The sequence below is a fragment of the Phascolarctos cinereus genome, unplaced genomic scaffold, assembly GCF_003287225.1.
Source record: "Phascolarctos cinereus isolate Bilbo 61053 unplaced genomic scaffold, phaCin_HiC Scaffold_4;HRSCAF=312, whole genome shotgun sequence".
In the NCBI taxonomy this organism is placed as follows: domain Eukaryota; kingdom Metazoa; phylum Chordata; class Mammalia; order Diprotodontia; family Phascolarctidae; genus Phascolarctos; species Phascolarctos cinereus.
The window spans coordinates 667,841,127-667,861,579 of NW_027555847.1; the positions used below are offsets into that span (position 1 = coordinate 667,841,127).

Below are 20,453 nucleotides of genomic sequence, written 5' to 3' on the forward strand. Positions count from 1 at the left end.
CTGTGACCTACTCATCTTCTTTCCCATTCTTGTAACATTCTTTAAAGCAGTGATATGGAACTCAAATAGAAAGGAGACCGTTAATCCTTGCATAAGGATCCCTGTGGGCCACATATTGACTTAGCTTTAAAATGTAATGTTCTCTATGTTGTGTTTTTATTTATGTGTTAAATATTTCCCAATTACATTTTAATCTGGCTCAGGTCATGCTGGGGAGTGTGTCTTGGGCTACGTGGGCCACGTGTTTGACACCTTGGCTTTAAACCACTGCTCTTGTGCTGTTCTCTGGAAAGTTTGCAGCCTCTCAAGCTCACCACATACACTTCCATTGCCCTTGGGGCGACTGCAGCTTTAATTCTTGGAAAACTGTAATACTTCATGCCTCACAGTCATATAGCATGACTCTTCTCTAGGAGAATTTTATTTTGGAAAAGATGGGCTGATGTTCCAGGGAGAAGCTTGGGTCTTTTAAAAGACCTGCTTAATTTCCCAAAAATATTCAGTTTGCTCTCATCCTCTTCCTTCTCTTCTTCCTCTTCCTCCTCCTCCTTTTCCTCTTCCTCCTCCTCCTCTTTCTTCTCCTCCTCTTCCTCTCTTTCTCCTCCTCCTCCTCCTCCTTCTCTTCCTCTCTTCCTCCTCTTCCTCTTCCTCCCTCTCTTTCTCCTTCTCCTCTTCTTTCTCTTCCTCACTTCTTCCTCCTCCCCTTCCTTGCTTCTTCCTTCTCTTCTCCCTCTTCTTCCTCTTTCTCTCAATTCCAGGCCTGGATTGGCCCATTTCTATCCAACGTAAGGAAGCAGTGTATTTCAGCAGTAAGAGCATTGCTCTGGAATCAAAATCCCTGGGTTCAAACCTTGCCTTTGCAGCTTGGAATGCTTGCCCTCCTCCTGTCAGTCTCTTGGCTTCCTTCATGTCTCAGCTAAAATTCCACCTTCTACAAGAAGCCTTTCCTGATCCCCTTTAATTCTAGTGCCTTCCCTCTGCTTATTACTTCCAATTTATCCTGTCTTTATCTTATTTGTATAGAATTGTTTGCATGTTTTCTACCCCATTCATGAGCTCCTTGGGAGTAGGGATTGTCTTTTTTTTTTTACATTTTTTAATTTATTTCATTAATTATTTCCCAAATGACCATGTAAAAAATTTTTAACATTCAGTTTTTAAAATTTGAAGTTCCAAATTCCCTCCCCCCTCCTTGAGAAGGCAATATCAATTCTATGTATGAAGTCATGAAAAACAAATTTCCATATTAGCCACATTGCAAAAGAAAACCCAAACTGAAAAGAAGGAAGGAAGGGAGGAAGGAAGGAAGGAAGGAAGGAAGGAAGGAAGGAAGGAAGGAAGGAAGGAAGGAAGGAAGGAAGGAAGGAAGTTTTAAAAAATATATTTCAATCTGCATTCGGAGTTCATCAGTTCTCTCTGGAGGTGGAGAGTATTTTTCATTGTGGGTCCTTTGGAATTGTCTTAGATCATTGTATTGATCAGAATAGCTAAGTTTTTCACAGCTGATCGTCCTTATAATATTGCTGTTACTATGGACAATGTTCTTCTGGTTCTGCTTACTTCACTTTAAATGAGACCACATAAGTCTTGAAGGGACTGTCTTTTGTCTTTCTTTGTATTCCCAGTGCTTGGCCCAGTGCCTAGCACACAGTAGGGGTTTAATAAATGTTTATTGACTGACTTACTTCCTACCTATATGACCTTGGGCAAATTACTTAACTTTCCTCATCTTTATCTGAAAGGTAAGGTCCCTTCTAGCTCTAGCGTATCATCCATCCAACTATTTGCCAGTGTCTTTGCAATAGTCATTCTTTATCCACTTGGTTTTTTCTGTGTTGATAGTTAAGCTGACCCCCTTTTAAGTGATTTCAGATCTCAGTTAGGAGGCTGTACAATGCTGTCTCAATGTCATCCAGAAACAGGAGCCTCTAGTCAATGTCACCATCTATAGAAAACCCCTCTCCTATTTGGACCGGGCACTGGACACCCTCCAGGATGGTAACAAATATCTTTGGTAAGCACACAGTTCCCTGTGTGACACTCCAGGTGATATTTATAATCAAACGGTCATCAAACAAAGTTATCTCTGTCACATCTTTTAAGAAATATTGAATGATTTTGACAAATGCACAGGAAACACTTTGTTGGACGAGAACCTTCAGAGAGGTGCTTTGCTATCTTGGATCAAATGCTGTTTCTTTCTAGTCCACAAACAATGGGGCCAGGGAGCGCTGCACCCTTCAGTCAGCTGTGACATGGTAAAGATGTGGGTGTAGAATAATCATTTACAAAAGCCTGCCAGGTTCCCTTCTCAGACTTTCATTAGGTGCTTCCTCACAGCATGTATAGAATATGGCCATCAAACTTTTTGTAGAAATGGGAAAGTAGGCATATGATCAGTAGTCATTGATATGAATTATCTTGGTCACTTCTTTTGATAACAAAAATTGTCATTATTTAAATTATGAAATTTAAATTATTAAATGTAAATTAAATTATTAAATGTTATTGTGAACTTTAAATTCAGTTGTTTATATTTACTTTGATCAATCACCAAGCATTTTTTAAATGCTCACTATGTGCCAGGTACTCTGCTAAGCTCTGGGGACATAAGGAAAGGCAGAAATGATCCCTGCCCTCAAGGAGCTTACATTCTAATGGGGAGAAACAGCATGTATATATCTAGGCACGTACAAGATATATAAAGAGTAGATGAAAGGGAACCTTAAAAGGGAAGGCTCTAACAGCTGAGGGACCCAGGAATAAACCTCCTACTGAAGGTGACATTTGAACTGACACTAAAGAAAGCAGGGATCCTAGAAGGCAGAGTTGAGGAGGGAGAGCATGCCAGGCAGGGGGGAGCTTCTGTACTTTAGGGATCCCTAATTTCATTGATATGTGTGCTCCTTCCACCAACACAGGTTCTATACCCTCTCTGGCTTCATAGACAGCCTTTAAAAGATCTTGCATCCAGAAACATTCATCACCACTTGGCCAACCTAAGTGATGAATTTCTCAGAAGTTAGCCAGGCTGGTCCTTGGACAGCAGACATGTTATCTGTCGCCAAGTCCAAACTCAAAGTTTTTCTAGCTTGGTTGGACCTGCCAACTTCTTTGCAAACCTTAAAGTTCTATATAAGTGATAGCTGTTGTTGTTGTCATCATCGTCATGATCATTGTACTTGTTATCATCATCACTGTTGCTGACATAACCTTTAAGAACCCAGGGCCACATCCACACCACGATGAGGAATCTTATAGATGTCATCATCATCATCATAATCGTCATAGAGGTGGTGGTGGTGGTGGTGGTGGTAGTAGTGGTGGTAGTAGAGGTGGTAGTAATAGAAATCGTAGAAGTAGTAATAGAAGTAGTAGTAGTAGTAGTAGTAGTAGTAGTAGTAGTAGTAGTAGTAGTAGTGTAGTAGTAGTAGTAGTAGTAGTAGTAGTAGTAGTAGTAGTAGTAGTAGTAGTAGTGGTAGTAGTGGTAGTAGTAGTAGTAGTAGTAGTAGTAGTAGTAGTAGTAGTAGTAGTAGAGGTGGTAGTAGTAGAAATAGTAGAAGTAGTAATAGAAGTAGTAGTAGTAGAGATAGTAAAAGTATTATTAGTAGTAGAAGTTGTAGTAGTAGTAGTAACATTGATAACATTATTCCCTTCATCAAAAACAGTCTATGTCCACTCCATCTGGGTTCTGATATCACAGTCCCTGGCATACTATATGTGGAATTAGAAATCATAGTAAAGAAAAAACAAACCCAAAAAAAGACTTTTGTTGTTATTGTCGATTAGTTGTGTCAAATTCTTTATGACCCCATTTATGGTTTCCTTGGCAAAGATACTAGAGTGGTTTGCTATTTCTTTCTCTAGCCCATTTCACAGATGAGGAAACTGAGGCAAACAGGTTAAGTGACTTGCCCAGGGGTCACACAGCTAGTAAGTATCTGAAGCCAGATTCGAACTCAGGTCTTCCTAACTCCAAGGCCAGCATTCTATTCACTGCACCAAAGACAATAAGGACAGGTGAATTAGCCCAAGTATATACACAGAGGAGGTCCATTCTGGAAGCATCGAAATTTGGAGAGCATTATCAAAATGTATAGAGGCAGCTGGGTGGCACTATGGACCTATTGCTGGGCCTATCATCATGAAGACCTCAGTTCAAATCCAACCTCAGACACTTACTAGATAGGTGACCTGAGGCAAGTCACTAAACCTCCCTCAGCCTGAGTTTCCCCATCTATAAAAGGAAGATAACAATAGCACCTGCCTGCCAGGGTTGCTGTGAAGATCGAATGGTAAAGTGCTTTGCAAACCAAATGCCAGCTATTGCTGTTTTTCTATCAAAAGGAGAGTACCAAAAGCTTGTGGGAAGAAATCAAAGACATCATTATAATTCCTCAAGAGGCACTCAGGAGAACACCACTAACTATTGACCTATATTTATTCCTGCTTTCCCATCTCTAAAAACCTTTGAGAATAATTTATACATATACCAAGGGTATACTTGACAAAGTTAGGAGAAAGAAATAGGTAGGGTTTCCTAGATGGTATTCTAAAGCAACTTTACCATTATACAATTGACTGAATGGTACATATCTCACTGTGCTCATTCATTGTTTGTTAACCCAATGGAGTAAAATACAACCTCAGAGACTCTCTTCCAACAAGGTGTCTCCCAAGAATATCTCAAAATCATACATGATTCCTTGAAAGATACAAAATCAGACCCCTCTGATTATTACTATCAAGCAGAGCATGAAACAAGTAGATGTGTGCTTGCTGAGGGTGTCTGCCAACTTTGTCATAGAGGATGTCCAGCACAGTCCAAATAGAAGAGGCAAGGTCCTCCAGATGCTTCTATTTACAGATGACGTTGGGTTGATTACATCAACCTTGGAATGTTGCAGAGCTTCCTGCATGAGATTCATAATCACTCAAAAGAGTTCGTCCTAAGGATTCCCATGGGGAAAAAACCAAGCAGATGAAGAATGGCTATTGTCCTGTCACTGTTAGACAGTCCATTGAGCTGGTCCATCAGGACTTGTCTTTAGGATGGAGAGTGCAGAACGACAATGAACTGAACCCAAAACTGAATAGGAAGAGGAGAGTAGCTGGATTGCTTTGGGGATATTTGTGAGGTACTTTTAATGATTCCAGATTTTTTCTTGAAACAAAGACTTAAGGGGCAGCTAGGTGGTGCAGTGGATAGAGCACCAGCCTTGAAGTCAGGAGGACCTAAGTTCAAATCTGGCCTCAGACCAAACACTTGACACTTACTAGCTGTGTGACCCTGGGCAAGTCACTTAGCCCCCAATTGCCTAAAAAGGAGAGAGAGAGAAAGAGTGAGAGAGAGAGGAGAGAGAGAGAGAGAGAGAGAAACAAAGACTTAAACACCCATTCTTCATAGGGTCATTAACTTAAAGCTATAAAAAAAAACCTTGAGGGGGCAGCTAGGTGGCACAGTGGATAGAGCACCAGCCCTAGATTCAGGAGGAACTGAGTTCAAATCTAGCCTCAGACACATAACACTTACTAGCTGTGTGACCCTGGGCAAGTCACTTAACCCCATTGCCAAAAAAAGAAAAAAACCTTGAAGACCACATAGTTCAACCCTTTTGTTTTACAGATGAAGAATAAGGCCCTGAGAAGTTCCATGACCTCCCTTAGGCAACACAGGCAGGAAATAGCAGAGCTGGGAATTTGAACTCAGGTCCTTTGACTCCAGATCCATCATGCCTCTCATTGTACTGCTCTGTCTCCTACAAGTCATGAAATACCACAGTATGTGAAGAGTCAAAGTTGTAGGTCTCCCAAAGGCCAGTGGAGGGGAATGTGGTTAGCAAGAGCAAGCTGTAGCATATTTTCAATCATAGAAGTGATATAAAAGTGATATATGACTTGCTGGGGCAGCTAGGTGGCGCAGTGGACAGAGCACCAGCTCTGGAGTCAGGAGAACCTGAGTTCAAATCTGACCTCAGACACTTGACACTAACTAGCTGTGTGACCCTGGGCAAGTCGTTTAACCCCATTGCCTAGCCAAAAAAAAAAAAACCCAAAAAACTACACACACACACAAGAGTTATATGACCAGAAAATGAGGTGTGACAGCCAAGTCGCAAGAGTGAGGGATAGGCAATGGATCTACTCAACCTCAACAGAACCAAAGGAACCAGACCCTCCCACCTTCAGCAAGTTGGATAGATCATTGTAAAGAATTTAATGGAGGATACAGATAGATGTAGGCAGTTAGGTGGTGCCATAGTGCACAGAGCACCAGGTCTGGAGTCAGGAAGACTCATCTTCCTGAGTTCAAATCTGGCCTCAGACACTTACTAGCTTGTGATCCTGGGACAGTGATTTAACCCTGTTTGTCCCAATTTCCTCATCTGTAAAATGAACTGGAGAATGGCAAACCACTCCAGTATCTTTGCCAAGAAAACCCCAAGTGGGTCACAAAGAGTCAGACACAACTGGAGAACAGCTAAATAAGAACAACATTCCCCCTTCAATTAAATTTTTTTCAACGATATGGGGCAGTGTTGGAGCGGGGGAGAGTAGTATGTGCTTAGCTTACCTTATCCACTAACAACTCTTTATTCACATACAGAGCAAAAGTTAACTTCAGGCTAGCCCCCATGCGAGCGCTCAAAGAGTCTAAATTCACAGGGTTTGAAGTAAAGCGTTTTGCCCGCGTTTGTTTCTCTCTCCGTGTAGCTCGTAGGTCACACCGCCTACGGCGTCATCACCACCACCACCAGCAGCATCACCACCAGCATCATCACCACAAATCCCACAAGGAGCGGAGAAAACACAAGAAACACTCCAACATGGACTGGGAGAAGGAAGAGGAAGACAACTTCTGCTGAAGGACCACTAGGACAGAAGAAGCACAACCCCGGTCCCCACTCTGACAGAACCCTCTTTCCTAACCATCTTTGTAAAAAGCCCTCCATCCCTGTTTCTCACCCCTACAACGTTCTCCCATGTATTTGAAACATGGTCTAGCTCCCAACAGACCTCTGGTTTGATGTCCTAATCAAAGGAAGAACAATCAGGAAGGGTGTGTTACGCTTTGGTTTAACCTGCTGCGCTCACAAGGCTGACTGTTTATTGGAGGTGAGGGAATTTGGCACATGAAATTGCGTTTGAATTTACTTTCATGAATTCCTTTTCCCCATTGACCACGAATAACAAACGCACTGATGTGCCAGTGGCCCTACTCAGAGCTGAGACTTTACCCAAGATGATTATTCTTGGGAATAGAAGGATAATAGAAATACATACATGACTTTGTTGACTGTTCTCCCTCCTTGTGGACATTGGCTAATGTTAGATCTTTATGACATGACAGCTATCCATGTGCACTGCACACCTGTGTGCATGTGCTTCCTATTTTGGGCTGAATGTAAGATTCAACATTTTTTTTTAATCACAACCTCCCAATTCTTGTAGTATATCACACCCACTTATCCATATCCATACCCACTCAGTTACTGAAGAACTCTTAACCTTCAACTAGGATGGGACAATACTTTTAGAATGTCATGGGGGGTGGAGTAGATTTGTAGTCAGGGTTGACCTATATTCAGAGCAATATGACAGGTGGCGGAAGGAGGTTGGGTCAGATGGCCTCTGAGGGCCCATTCCAACTCTGAGATTCTATGATTCTAAGGCTCAGATACTAAAAATTCTGACATGTTAAGATCCCATGATTCTGAGACTCTCTGGATCTATCATTCTGAGATTATTTGATTCTCAGATTCTGTGATCAGGAGAAGCTTCTATTATTCATACTAAGAATCTAGGATTCCAAGTTTTTAAGATTCTATGCTTCTGAGACCCTATGCTTGGCAGGATAACAGGATGGCTTGGATTGGCAGGGTCCTAGGTACTTCATACCTCTCATCTTCAAGATGCCAAGCCTAGGGGATCTGGACAACTAGCCAGGCATAGAAGCGCTTTGCCAGTCTGAAGAGGGGGCCAATTTGTATACATCTCTACCCCCATTCCTCCATAGCTCAGGCATTGATAGTCTCCCAGACTGAATCTTCACCCCAGGCCCTTCCTTATCCCCTTTCTAGCTGCCCCCCACTCCCCACACCACCACTCTCCCCAAATCCCTTCTCCTACCCTGCGCTCATTTCCAGCAGCTGGCTGGTTGAATAGAAATGCATAAAACTCAAAGTAGCAACACCCACCTGTGATCGTATTGTAGAAAGGTTTGCAGTATTAAAAACACACACACATACACACACACTTTTTTAAAAAAAACAAGTTGTTGGGTTTTTTTGGTTTGTTTTTTAAAACAAAGAAGTGAGAAAGAATGAACGTTTCTCTGTGTCCAGAGAAGCCCCCATTCCACCCCCAAACTCCGTTCCTGCTTTTAGCTCAGAACCATAACAAACAGAGCAGTGAATTATACCCAGTATGAAAGTGAATTTGGGGCAGCAGACAAGTCCAAGTACCTCAGCCTGGGAAACTGTCCTCACTGAGTCCAGCAGAGGACAGCACCCAACCTGCAGTCTGGCTCCCTGTCCAAGTCAGCAAAACAATACAGGGTATATTGTGGCTGAAAGACCAAACATAGGATGGTGGCCCTAAGCTGGTAAAAAACAATGAGCAAATCCAGTATTCTGGGTTCTGTTTATATTTCCTGGTTTAAAAAAAAAAACAGCACATTTTTTAAAAAAACTGTAATGAAAGACTAGGCTTTGATCATAAGTTTTACTAGGGGGAAAGCCTAGGTTCCTAATAGGAAAATTTGAACACCATCACCTTTATCACAGGCAGCAGTAGGCTCTCAGGAAGATGGGGCATTCATTAAACATTGGGGTGTGGGTGTTGGGGGTGGCGCTCATGATACCTACCCCTGAAGGGGAGACAAAGATAAATAAGACATGGTCCCCCACCTTCAGAGACTTACTTGACAACAGAAGTGCAAACAGGACTCTGATTTGGGACTTTTCTCTTTATTTTTTCCTGCTGTGGACGGACATTAGCTGTCGTTCAGTCTTTAGTGGTCTTATCGAGCCACAGTCTGGTGCTGGTTTTGTCCTTTTCTTCCAAGAGAGTCTATAAATTTCCATTCAAAGCCTTTTCTACATTTAAATGAGGCCGGGAAAGGATGCTCGTGATTGTTCGCCTACCCACCTTCCCTTCTTTCCCTTCTCCTTGGACTTTCTGTAGCTTTGGGCTCTTCTTAGCCACAGCCTCTGGTTTTTCGGCTGCCATCTCACAGCCCCTTCCCTGCCAGTGTTGGGGGAGTATCTCTCTCTCTCTCTCTCTCTCTCTCTCTCTCTCTCTCTCTCTCTCTCTCTCTCTCTCTCTCTCTCTCTCTCTCTCTCTCTCTTTCTCTCTCTCTCTTTTTTCTCAATGGGGTTATTATCTTTATACGTGGATGCGTGGGTGTGCCTGTGTGCGTGTTTGAAAAGCTTTGGCCTCAGCTGGTTTTGCTGTGACTACAGTATTCCGTAGGCCTGTGGTATCTGACACTGTGCATTGGTGTGCTCTCTTGGACATTTTAATAAATTTTTTTAACAGTTCAACTCACTTGTCGTCTTCTCCTTGCCTGTGCAGTCAGGATTGGCAATCACCCTCTTAGGGGTTTCTGGGGGCTCAGCTTGGTCAAAGTCCCTCAGGTGCCTCAGCATTCAATATATTAGTCAAAGTACACTGGAAAGGGTTCTGGATTTGGACTTTGGAGATTTGAGTCTGTACTGACTATGTGAACTTGAAAGCCATTTCACTTTTCTGAAATTCAACCTGCAAAAAGGGATAATAATACTATATGACAGAGGGGTTGTAAGGGAAAAGTTTTATAGTCCTTAAATAGACTATATATAGGAGTAAGTAGATATAATAATAGACTATATAGTAATATATAGATGTAGCTATAAAAATGAGTATTCATAATAAGCTATAATAAAGACTATATAAATATAGTCCTTCTATAGAAAAATGAGTTGTCACTTTCATGTTATTAGTCTGAACAGGCTAGATTTGCTTCCCAAATTTGCCTCATGTAAAACTACATTGCAACTGGATTCGTGTTCTTATTCACTTTTCTCATCACTGCTTGCTTTGTGACAAAGAAGAGTCACTAATGATAAAGATGAATAAACACAAGTGTCTTTATTTTAAACAATTGGATCCATGCCTGCTAGAGTGTAAGCTCCTTGAGGGCAACTGCTTGTTTTGCTTTTTCTTTGCATCCCCAAAGCTTAGCACACGATAAACAGTTAGTGAATGCTTGATGGATGCTGCTACCTGGCAGAGGCCCCAGCCACTGACACTTACCAGCTGGATGACTCTTGACAAGACACTTCACCTCAGTCTCCCTCAAGTTTCTTACCTGTAAAATGGAAATAATAACAGCACTTACCTTCCAGGGTTGTTGAGAGAATCTTCGCAAACCTTAAAGCGCTCTATAAATGTTAGCTGTTATTATCGATTGATTGATTTACCGAACATCTAGTACCAGTACAACATACCAGGCTGGGAAAACAAAGGAATTTGTGATAAAAAAAGAACTACTACTCTAGACAAGAGAATAAATCATTTAAAATAAGCAAGTGAAACAATGAAACCTAGAGAGTCACCACCTGACTTATTTAAATGAATATATGCATAACTTTAGTTGAAAAAAAAAAGAAACCTTTTAAAATATCCCCAATACATGTTTTTTTTTTGAGACAGGCTCCATGGCATAAGATTTTGGTGTTTGAATCCAGCCTCTGGGATTATGGACAAATCATTCATATTTTCTGAGCCTCAATTTCTTCATCTGTAAAATGGGAGTGAAAAGGCAATCAGTATAGTACAGAGCAAGGCTGTCAAACTCAAATAGAAAACGGACCACAAAACCATGTACAAGGATTCTTGTAGACCATATAATGACTTAGTTTTAAATGTAATATTATCTATGTTGGATTGTATTTTTATTTATCTTGTTAAACATTTCCCAACTACATTTTCATCTGGTTCAGGCCACACTCAGGAGAGTGCTGAGTGTTTAACACCTCTGGTACAGTAGATAGAGAGCCAGCCTCAAGTCCTGCAGTCCTGGGTTCAAGTTCCACTTCTTCCTGCCACATGACTATCAAGGCCCCAGGGAACTTTAAGAAGAAAACTTGCTGAGAAGGTATAGACCTTCCTTGGCAAAGGGAGTCCTTTACCAGGAACTCCCTCTATGGACAAAATCCCAAGCCTTGGTACCTGCTTCATACCAAATGAGAAGATCAATCAATTAATCAACATTTATTAAGTGCCTACTACATGCCAAGCACTACGCTAAGTGCTGGGGATAGAAAAAGAGGCGAAATAAGATTAGAAGGAAGGTAGAACATTGGGAAAGAATTTTTACAACCAGTCTCTCTGATAAAGGCCTCATTTCTAAAATATACAGAGAATTAAGACAAATTTATAAGAACACAAGCCATTCCCCAATTGATAAATGGTCAAAGGATATGAACAGACAGTTCTCAGATGAAGAAATTAAAGCTATCTATAGTCATATGAAAAAATGCTCTAAATCATTATTGATTAGAGAAATGCAAATCAAAACAGCTCTGAGGTACCACATCACACCTATCAGATTGGCCAACATGACAAAACAGGAAAATGATAAATGTTGGAGAAGATGTGGGAAAATTGGAACACTAATACATTGTTGGTGGAGTTGTGAAATGATCCAACCATTTTGGAGAACAATTTGGAACTATGCCCAAAGGGTTACAAAAATGCGCATACCCTTTGATCCAGTAATAGCACTTCTAGGGCTATATCCCAAAGAGATCAAACAAATGGGAAAAGGACCCACATGTACAAAAATATTTGTGGTGGCAAAGAATAGGAAATTGAGAGGATGCCCATCAATTGGAGAATGGCTGAACAAGTTGTGGTATATGAATGTAATGGAATACTATTGTGCTATAAGAAATGATGAACAGGCTGACTTCAGGAAAACCTGGAAAGACTTATATGGTCTGATGCTGAGTGAAGTGAGCAGAACCAAGAGGACTTTGTACACAATAACAGCCACATTATGCGATGACTAAGATTGTTAAACTGAACCCTTCTCAGCATTACAAGGATCTTAGACATCTCCAGAGGCCTCGGGATGGAAAATGCTGTCCACATCCAAAGAAAGATCTATGGAAGTTGAATCGCTATCACTTATTTTTACCTTCTGTTGAGTTTTGTTTCATCTTTCTGATGGTTCCTCCTATTGGTTTTAATTTTTACTTACAACTTCACTAATGTGAAAATATGTTTAATAGGAATGTAAATATAAAGCCTATATCAGATTGTGCGCCGTCTTGGGGAGGGTGGGGGGAGGAAGGGGGAGAAAAATTTTCAACTCAAAAGCATATGGAAGTGATTGTTGGTAAATCAAAATAAATTAATAAAATTTTTTAAAAAGCAAAAAAAAAATATTGCCAGGCACACACCAGAGGCATGTTTAGGGGGCAGCTAGGTGGCTCAGTGGATAGAGCACCAGCCCTGAAGTCAGGAGTACCTGAGTTCAAATCCGGCCTCAGACCAAACACTTGACACACTTACTAGCTGTGTGATCCCGGGCAACTCACTTAACCCCAACTGCCTAAAAAAATTAAAAAAAAAAAAGAGGCAAAAGACAGTCTCTTCCCAGTAGCTCCAGGATCTAAATACAGTCACTTGCAAACCTTTAAAGCACTAGGAGAAATATTAATTATTAATAAATAAATTAATAAAATAAACGTTAAGGGACAGCTAGGTGGTGCAGTGGGGAGTCAGGAGGACCTGAGTTCAAATCCAGCCTAGCTGAGTGACTCTGGGCAAGTCACATAACCCCAATTGCCTCATAAAAAGAAATGTTAATTTGTGCAGAGGGGACCCTAGGCTCTCGAAGTCTCAGGCAGATGCTACAAAGCTGGAAAGGATTTGAATAAGGGCCCAATGTTGGACTTGGTGTCTACTGCTTGGGCAGCCAAGTTAAGTGTAAAGGGACTCATCACCCCAAGGTTGGTAACCAGGGGCTGACCCATTTCAGAATCATTGAATCTCAGCAGAAAGCTTCCCTCTTTGACATCTCTGATAAGGGGTCCCCAAGCATCCCCTTGAAATCAGCAACTATAGAGGAATCTGCTGCCTATCTGTGTCACGTTTCCTCAATAAAACAGAGATGTTTCCCTAAATTATTTAACCTGATAACCATTACCGACGTCAGATGATTCAGGTGGGGACTGAGACCAGTAGAAGAGACCTTGAAGGTATTGCTAAGGTGTATGAAGTCTTGGACAAAGAATTGAAGACTTCATTGTTGTATGCCTGTGAAACCTTGACAGTCTGCCTGCGCCATGCCAGGAAACCAAATCACTTCCATGTGAATTGTCTCAGTAAGACTCTGAAGATCAACTGGAAGGATAAGGTATGGGACACTGAGATCCCTTCTCCAGTTAAACTGCCGAGCATTCAAACTCTGCTACAGAAAACACAGCTCTGATGGGCTGGCCACCTTGTTCAAATGCCAAACATATGTTTGTCTAAAAATCTATTTTATAGAAAACTCACGCAAGGTAAGTAGTCACACAGAGGTCAGAAGAATCAGTAGAAGGACACTCTCAAGGTCTCCCTGAAGAACTTCAGAATTGAATGTGAAACGTGGGAGATACTGGTACAGCGTGGCACGCCCGGCATCAAAAAGGCACTGTGCGATATGAGCAAAGCAGAAATGCAGTAGCTCAGAAGAAACACGAGATGCACAGATTTAGAGCCATCTCCCTTCCAAACGTTCATGTGGATTATTTGTGCCAATCTGTGGTAAAGTCTTCCAAGCTCACATTGGTCTGATCAACCACAGTCAGACACACTGTACCTTGAGTCCAATATAGTGATGTCATTTTGGTTCTCTTTGAAAACAAAGGACAGCAACCAACCAACCAATGGAAGGTAGAATTCAGCACAGAAAGATCTGGGAAGTAAATAACTGGCTAAGAATATCTCGACTGAGAAAGGGATTTGGATTTCTGGGCCGCAAATTAAGACCTAGGAACAATGAATTCTCAGCCAGCGATGAAGTGCCCCCTAACAGAGTCTAATAAAAATACATTTGTTTGGAGTCTTGTGAATTTAATCAAAAGAGTTTTGAAATGAAAAGGGACAAGAGAGGAAGAAAATCACTAACATGGATCTGACAAGTTTGGTACCCCAGAGAGGAGCAGGCACATCACAGGAGGAAGACCAGCAAAAGAGGACAAGTAATTCATTGCAGACAACAGCCAAGAAAAGAAGCAGCAAAGAAATTTCCATTTAGGTACAAATGACCATAGTGTGGGTAGTTAAAAGTATGAACTAGAGATTTCAATGCCAGGAGTTCAATTTAACCTCATGGACACAAGGTGGGATAGGACTTGTGACTGGAATTTGGGTCAAAATAGATCAAGGGGTGCGTATGGGTAGAATATTAGGAATATTAACAGGAATTACGAAGTGATGTGAATAGGAGATCTGTAGAAAACGCCAATGCTCCTAGTATCTCCCCTTTCCATAATATTAAAAATTAATTATGTGTTATCAGAAAGACTTTTAACAGACAGCACTGGGGAGATAAGAAAACAGGCTGAATTTTCCCTTACTTTAATACCTCCCAGAGCCTCCTTTTTCCTGGTGCTAGTCCATACCTCAAAGGGGTCAAGTTAGTTTGGGAAATGTGCTATATCCAAGGAGATCTAGAAACAGAAGCCAATCCTGCCTCAGATCGGAAGTCTATTCTAATGCCATTCTTTCTCAAGTAGGAGCTCAAGACTGCCAATGGAGGTTTTGGCCAGCTCACGGCATGTAATTAGCACTTTGATGTACTATGGCCTGGGATAGCCAACCGAGAGGCTTTTATTGACTTGCAATGCTTTACCTAAAGTTTAGCTGGGAGCTAAGTGTCCTGTTACCAAAGGAACAGTGTTGGAACCCTTGGCATCACTTGTGGTCTCAGGAGATCTCAATGCCACCCTGCAAAAGGAAAACTAAAGTTCCTGTGAAATGCTACTGGGCATAGTTTTACATTACTGTGAGAGGCAGCTAGGTAGTACAATGGATAGAGTACCAGGCCTGGAGTAAGGAAGACCTGAGTTCAAATCCAGCCTCGAACACTTACTAGCTGCATGATTCTGGGCAAATCACTTAACTGTTATTTGCCTCAGTTTCCTCATCTGTAAAGTAGGGACAAGCACCTACCTTGCAGGGTTGTTGTGAGGAATAAAAGAGATAATAATTGGAAAGTGCTGAATATAGTGCCTGGCACATAGTAAGCATTATATAAATGGTAGCTATTCTTTTTATTGCCAGAAGTATAGCGCTCCACATCAATCAAAGTGGTCTATGCTGGTCTACACTCTCCCATGAACAACCTTGCGGACTTTTGAGCTTCTGCATCTTGGATTAAACTTTTCACTCGGAATGTCTTCTGCCCTCCTTTATGACTGTCTAACTTCTAGCCATCTTTTAAGGTCCAGCTCAAATTCGACTTTCACCTTTAAACCTTCCTTAATAATCTCTGCCTAGTTGTCAGATGAAGAAATTAAAGCCATTTATAGTCATATGAAAAAACGCTCTAAATCACTATTAGAGAAATGCAAATCAAAACAACTCTGAGGTACCACATCACACCTATCAGATTGGCCAACATGACAAAACAGGAAAATGATAAATATTGGAGAAGATGTGGGAAAATTGGAGCACTAATGCACTGTTGGTGGAGTTGTGAAATGATCCAACCATTCTGGAGAGCAATTTGGAATTATGCCCAAAGGGCTATAACAATGTGCATACTCTTCGACCCAGCAATAGCACTTCTGGGCTATATCTCAGATAGATCATACAAATGGGAAAAGGACCTACATGTACAAAAATATTTATAGCAGCTCTTTTTGTGGTGGCCAAGAATTGGAAATTAAGAAGATGCCCATCAACTGGGGAAAGGCTGAACAAGTTGTGGTATATGAATGTAATGGAATACTATTGTGCTATAAGAAATGATGAACAGGCTGACTTCAGAAAAACCTGGAAAGACTTATATGGTCTGATGCTGAGTGAAGTGAGCAGAACCAAGAGGACTTTGTACACAATAACAGCCATGTTGTGCAATGACTAATATTGATAGACTTAACCCTTCTCAGAAACACAAGGATCTAAGACATCTCCAAAGGCCTCATGATGGAAAATGCTATCCACACGGAAGAAAGAACTATGGAGTTTGAATACAGATTGAAGTATACTATTTGCTATTTTTTTTCTTCTGTTGTATTTTGTTTCCTCTTTCTGGTGGTTCCTCCTATTGGTTCTAATTCTTACCAACAACATGACTAATGTGAAAATATGTTTAATAGAATGTATATATATAGCCTATATCAGATTGCATGCCATCTTGGGGAGGGAGGTGAAGAGGGAAGGGGAGAAAAATTTAAAACTCAAAAGCTTATGGAAGTGATTGTTGATAATGCAAAATAAATTAATTTTAAAAAATAATAATCCCTGCCTAAAGTGAATTCTCATTTTTGAGGCCTCCTCTAGCACTTACCTCATTTAGTATAATCATGTTCTGTCTGGCACGGTATTATTAGTTACCCTTTTAATGTGTATCATTCAGTGCCCTAAATTAAATTCTAAAACTCTTGAAGGAAGAGGCCCTGTCTTACCATTTTTATTTTCCCCATAGCACACAGAAGCTAGACACTCAATTCATCTGGATCACTGCTTACCAGGGATATGGTAAAGAGGATTCTTTTCCAAGTATGAGTTAGACTAGGTGATCAACTCTAAAAGTATGTGACTTATGAATACTAAGAAGATATACTCACATGATGAGATCTAGAAACATTAGAGGAGAAACAGTAGAGAGCATCCCGGGTGAAGATCAACAGAAGGAGAAAGAGAGGTGAAGCTGCTGTAAAAGTATATTCTACATTCCACCTGAACAGATGGAGGAATTAGATGAAGAGTTTAAGAAACATATCATAAACCTGATACTGACCCAGAGGCATGCTATGGTAATGATGGCGGACTTCAAGTACCAAGCCATCTGTTGGCACTCTCTCTACCAAAAGCAGAGGAGTTGATAAATTTGTAATTCACTTTGGGAAAATGTTCATCTTTCAGTATTTGGAGAAACAGGATTCTGACCAACAAAGAGAAACTAGTTACCAAAAAAATAGAAAATAGAAAATAGAAAAGACAAGAACCTTAGGAGCAAATAACCATTCCATCTTGAATCAATCCAACCAACATGAATTTATTAAGTGCCATCCTAGAGTCTGTGATAGAGAAAGAGAGGGAATCTCGCTATGTGTGGCCTAGTATGCTCCCTAAATTTTGAAAGAGCAGATAGTTCAAGGACAGGATAGGTCATATCCAGTAGCCTAATATGTTGAAGAAGTAAACTCAAGAGAGAGATGGGTCACTCTCAAGAATGAAACTGTGAATCAGAAATATTTCCAGTGAGTAGAAAAAAGGGGAGTTGGAAACCCAAAGCACTCCTTGACGGATGGATTTAAAGAGAGGTTAAACTATCAGGAGGTAATAGAACTGTAATAGCTAGCATTTATACGATGTTTGAAGGTTTACAAAGTGCTTTACATACATTACCTCATTTGAGTCTCACAACAACCCTGTGAGGTAGATGTTATTATTATCCCCATTTTATAGATGAAGAAAGCAAGGTAAGCAGAGAGTGACTTGCCCAAGATCACACGGCCAATAAGCATCTTTTGCAGGATTCAGACTCGGGTCTTTCTGACTCTAAGTCTTGATTGTAGTAGCTACCTACCACTAGCCATTAACCTGATCCTATTCAACAGGAAGATGATTCTCAGGGGTCAAGAAAACCTGGCTTCCAATCTCTACTTACTACGTGACCTTGGCAAGTCACTTCACCACCTGGGCCTGAATTTCTTCATTTGAAAAAGTGAAAGGCTTGGACTACATGACCTCTGAGGTCCCTTCCAGGCCTAGATGTAGGGTCCTATGACCTTATGAGAGGACACATTGGGGAAGGGTCAGGACAACTTTCTGTCTTCCAGCTCTACCTTTCTTTGAGTAGTGTTGCCATCTCGTCACCCTAGGAGTTCTTAACCTGAGGTTTCTGAATTTTTTTTTGCATTTGGATAACTTGCATGTCAATATACTTGGTTTCTTTTGTCATCCTGTACTTTTTATTTTATGCATTTGGGAGGAGAGGGAATAAACATTTATACTGCACCTACTATGTGCCATGTACTATGCTAATATGTGCTTTACAAATATTACCTCATTGAACCTTTGCAATAACCCTGGGAGGTCGGTGCTATTATAATCCTCATTTTACAGTTGGGGAAACTAAGGCAGACAAAGGTTAAGCGACTTGTTTAGGGTCACCCAGCTATTAAGTGTGCCTGAGATTGGATTTGAACTCATGTCTTCCTCACTCTGGGCCCAGCAACCTGTCTACTGCACCATTTAGCTGCCATTTAAAAATACTATTCTGAGCAGGTGTCCATAGGCTTCACCAGACAGACTGCTAAAGGGATCCAGGACACAGAGAAGTGGTAAGGACTATGCTATCCACATCCAGAGAAAGAACTTAATAGTCTGAATGCAGATGGAAGCATACTGTTTGTTCTCCTTTTCTTTTGTTGTTTTGTTTTGTTTCTTCTTTCTCTTGGTTCCTCCCATTAATTCTAATTCTTCTTTATAATGAAACTAATGTGAAAATATGTTTAATATGAATGCATAGGTAGAGCCTATATCAGATTGCACACCATCTTGGGGAGGGAGGAGGGGAAGGAAGGGGAGAAAATTTGGAACTCAAAATCTTATGGAAGTGAATGGTGAAAACTCAAAATAAATAAATATATTTTTAAAAAATAAATAAATGGTAAAGACTCCTAAAGTGATCAGTGCAGATTTACCAGATTACCAGATTTACCAGTGAAGATTAGTGCAGGATAGCTCTGTGGCCCCGTCCTATCATCTACCCTGCCTCCTCTCTGGATCTGCTATAATTCACTGAGCCCTAGTCAGATGACCTTGGTAGAACAAGGTCACTCCCTACAGTAACAGACAGAATGTTCCTAATTACATATTTTACGATTTGCATTAAAATGGTGACAGCAATGAAATAATATGTAATATAACTCCTGTTCTGGCCCCACATCTTCTCTAAGCCCCAGGCAGCCCCCCGACAGTGCACACTCCGAGTTCTAGAAAAGGCATATGTCAGCTTGCTCAGCCCTTCTACACAGCCTCTCCTTTGGTGAGTAAGCAAAGGCATAGATGGAAATACAACACAGTACCCAACTGATGTTTAACTTATGCTAGCCAGGAAGGATGCTCATTAGATGAAGAATGAGAAACCCTGGACCTGGGCCTCAAGCTCCTCACCACACACAGCACAGGGCTCCCACATGGAGCTCAGTGTGGGATGAAGCTCAAACATCCAGGCCTTTGCTCTTTGGTGTCCTGCCCCTGATGGGCCCCTCCGACCACTTTTCACCACAACAGCTCATTGCTTGTAGACTAGGGGAAAGAGGCTTCAAGGCAGGCCCCAACCAGGAGGACTTCTCATCATTTAGCCCTTGACCCCTTTGGTTCAAATTTCTACAGGCCAAGAAGTGTAGCAGTTTAGTTGACAGAGTGCTAGTCTTACAGCTAGTTAAGAGAATGCTAAAGTCGACTTGGTGCTAGTTGGGAGAATGCTAAAGACCTGAGTTCAAATCCTGCCTCAGATACCCGTTAGCTGTGAGCCTCTAGGCAAGTCATTTCACTTCTCTCATCCTCAGTTTCCTGAGGATAATTATAGCACCTACTTCACAGGGTTCCTACAAGGATCAAATGAGGTAACATATATAAAGTGCTTTACAAACCTTAAAGCACTATTAACCACTAGCTATTGTTATTTTTCATCACATCCCCTCTCTCCTATTAGGTCCTACATCTCTTTCTCAGCACCTTTACTTTGCCCTATCTCATCACCTCTGTTTGCACACCTCTCCCTGACTCACCACCTGCAGCCGAAGCTCTGCCATGCCCACATTGTGGAGGACAAAGGGCTAAAAGAGAAGAGGCATCCTACATGTATAGAAGACAGAAGCAAAGATGAGTAACTAAGGATGAATATCAAAGAGCAATAGAGGGGCAGCTAGGTGGCTCAGTGGATAGAACTCTGGCCTTGGAGTAAGGAGGACCTGAGTTCAAATCTGCCCTCAGACACTTGACACTTACTAGCTGTGTGACCCTGGGCAAGTCATTTAACCTTGATTGCTCACCAAAAAAGCAAAAAAAAAAAAAAAAAGCAATATAGTCCTGTTAGGATTGTAAAAACCCATGACAAACAGAGAATAAATTTTAACCGTAGCTTCTATGAAAAAAAGTCAGTAGACCACAAACTCAACATGAGTCAACAGTGTGCTATGGTGAACAAAAAAGTACTTTGTCTGCTTTCACAG

General features: G+C 41.2%; 1 protein-coding gene across 1 annotated transcript in view; it reads left to right on the plus strand.

Moving 5' to 3' along the window:
- NCAN (neurocan) overlaps positions 1-9,545 on the plus strand; it is a 63,311-nt gene extending 53,766 nt beyond the window's left edge. Inside the window, exon 15 of the mRNA XM_020969422.2 lies at positions 6,715-9,545. Coding sequence (XP_020825081.1) covers positions 6,715-6,866 — 152 coding nt within the window. The 3' untranslated portion in view covers positions 6,867-9,545. The remainder of the gene's footprint in view (positions 1-6,714) is intronic.
- The last annotated feature ends 10,908 nt before the right edge of the window (positions 9,546-20,453 follow it).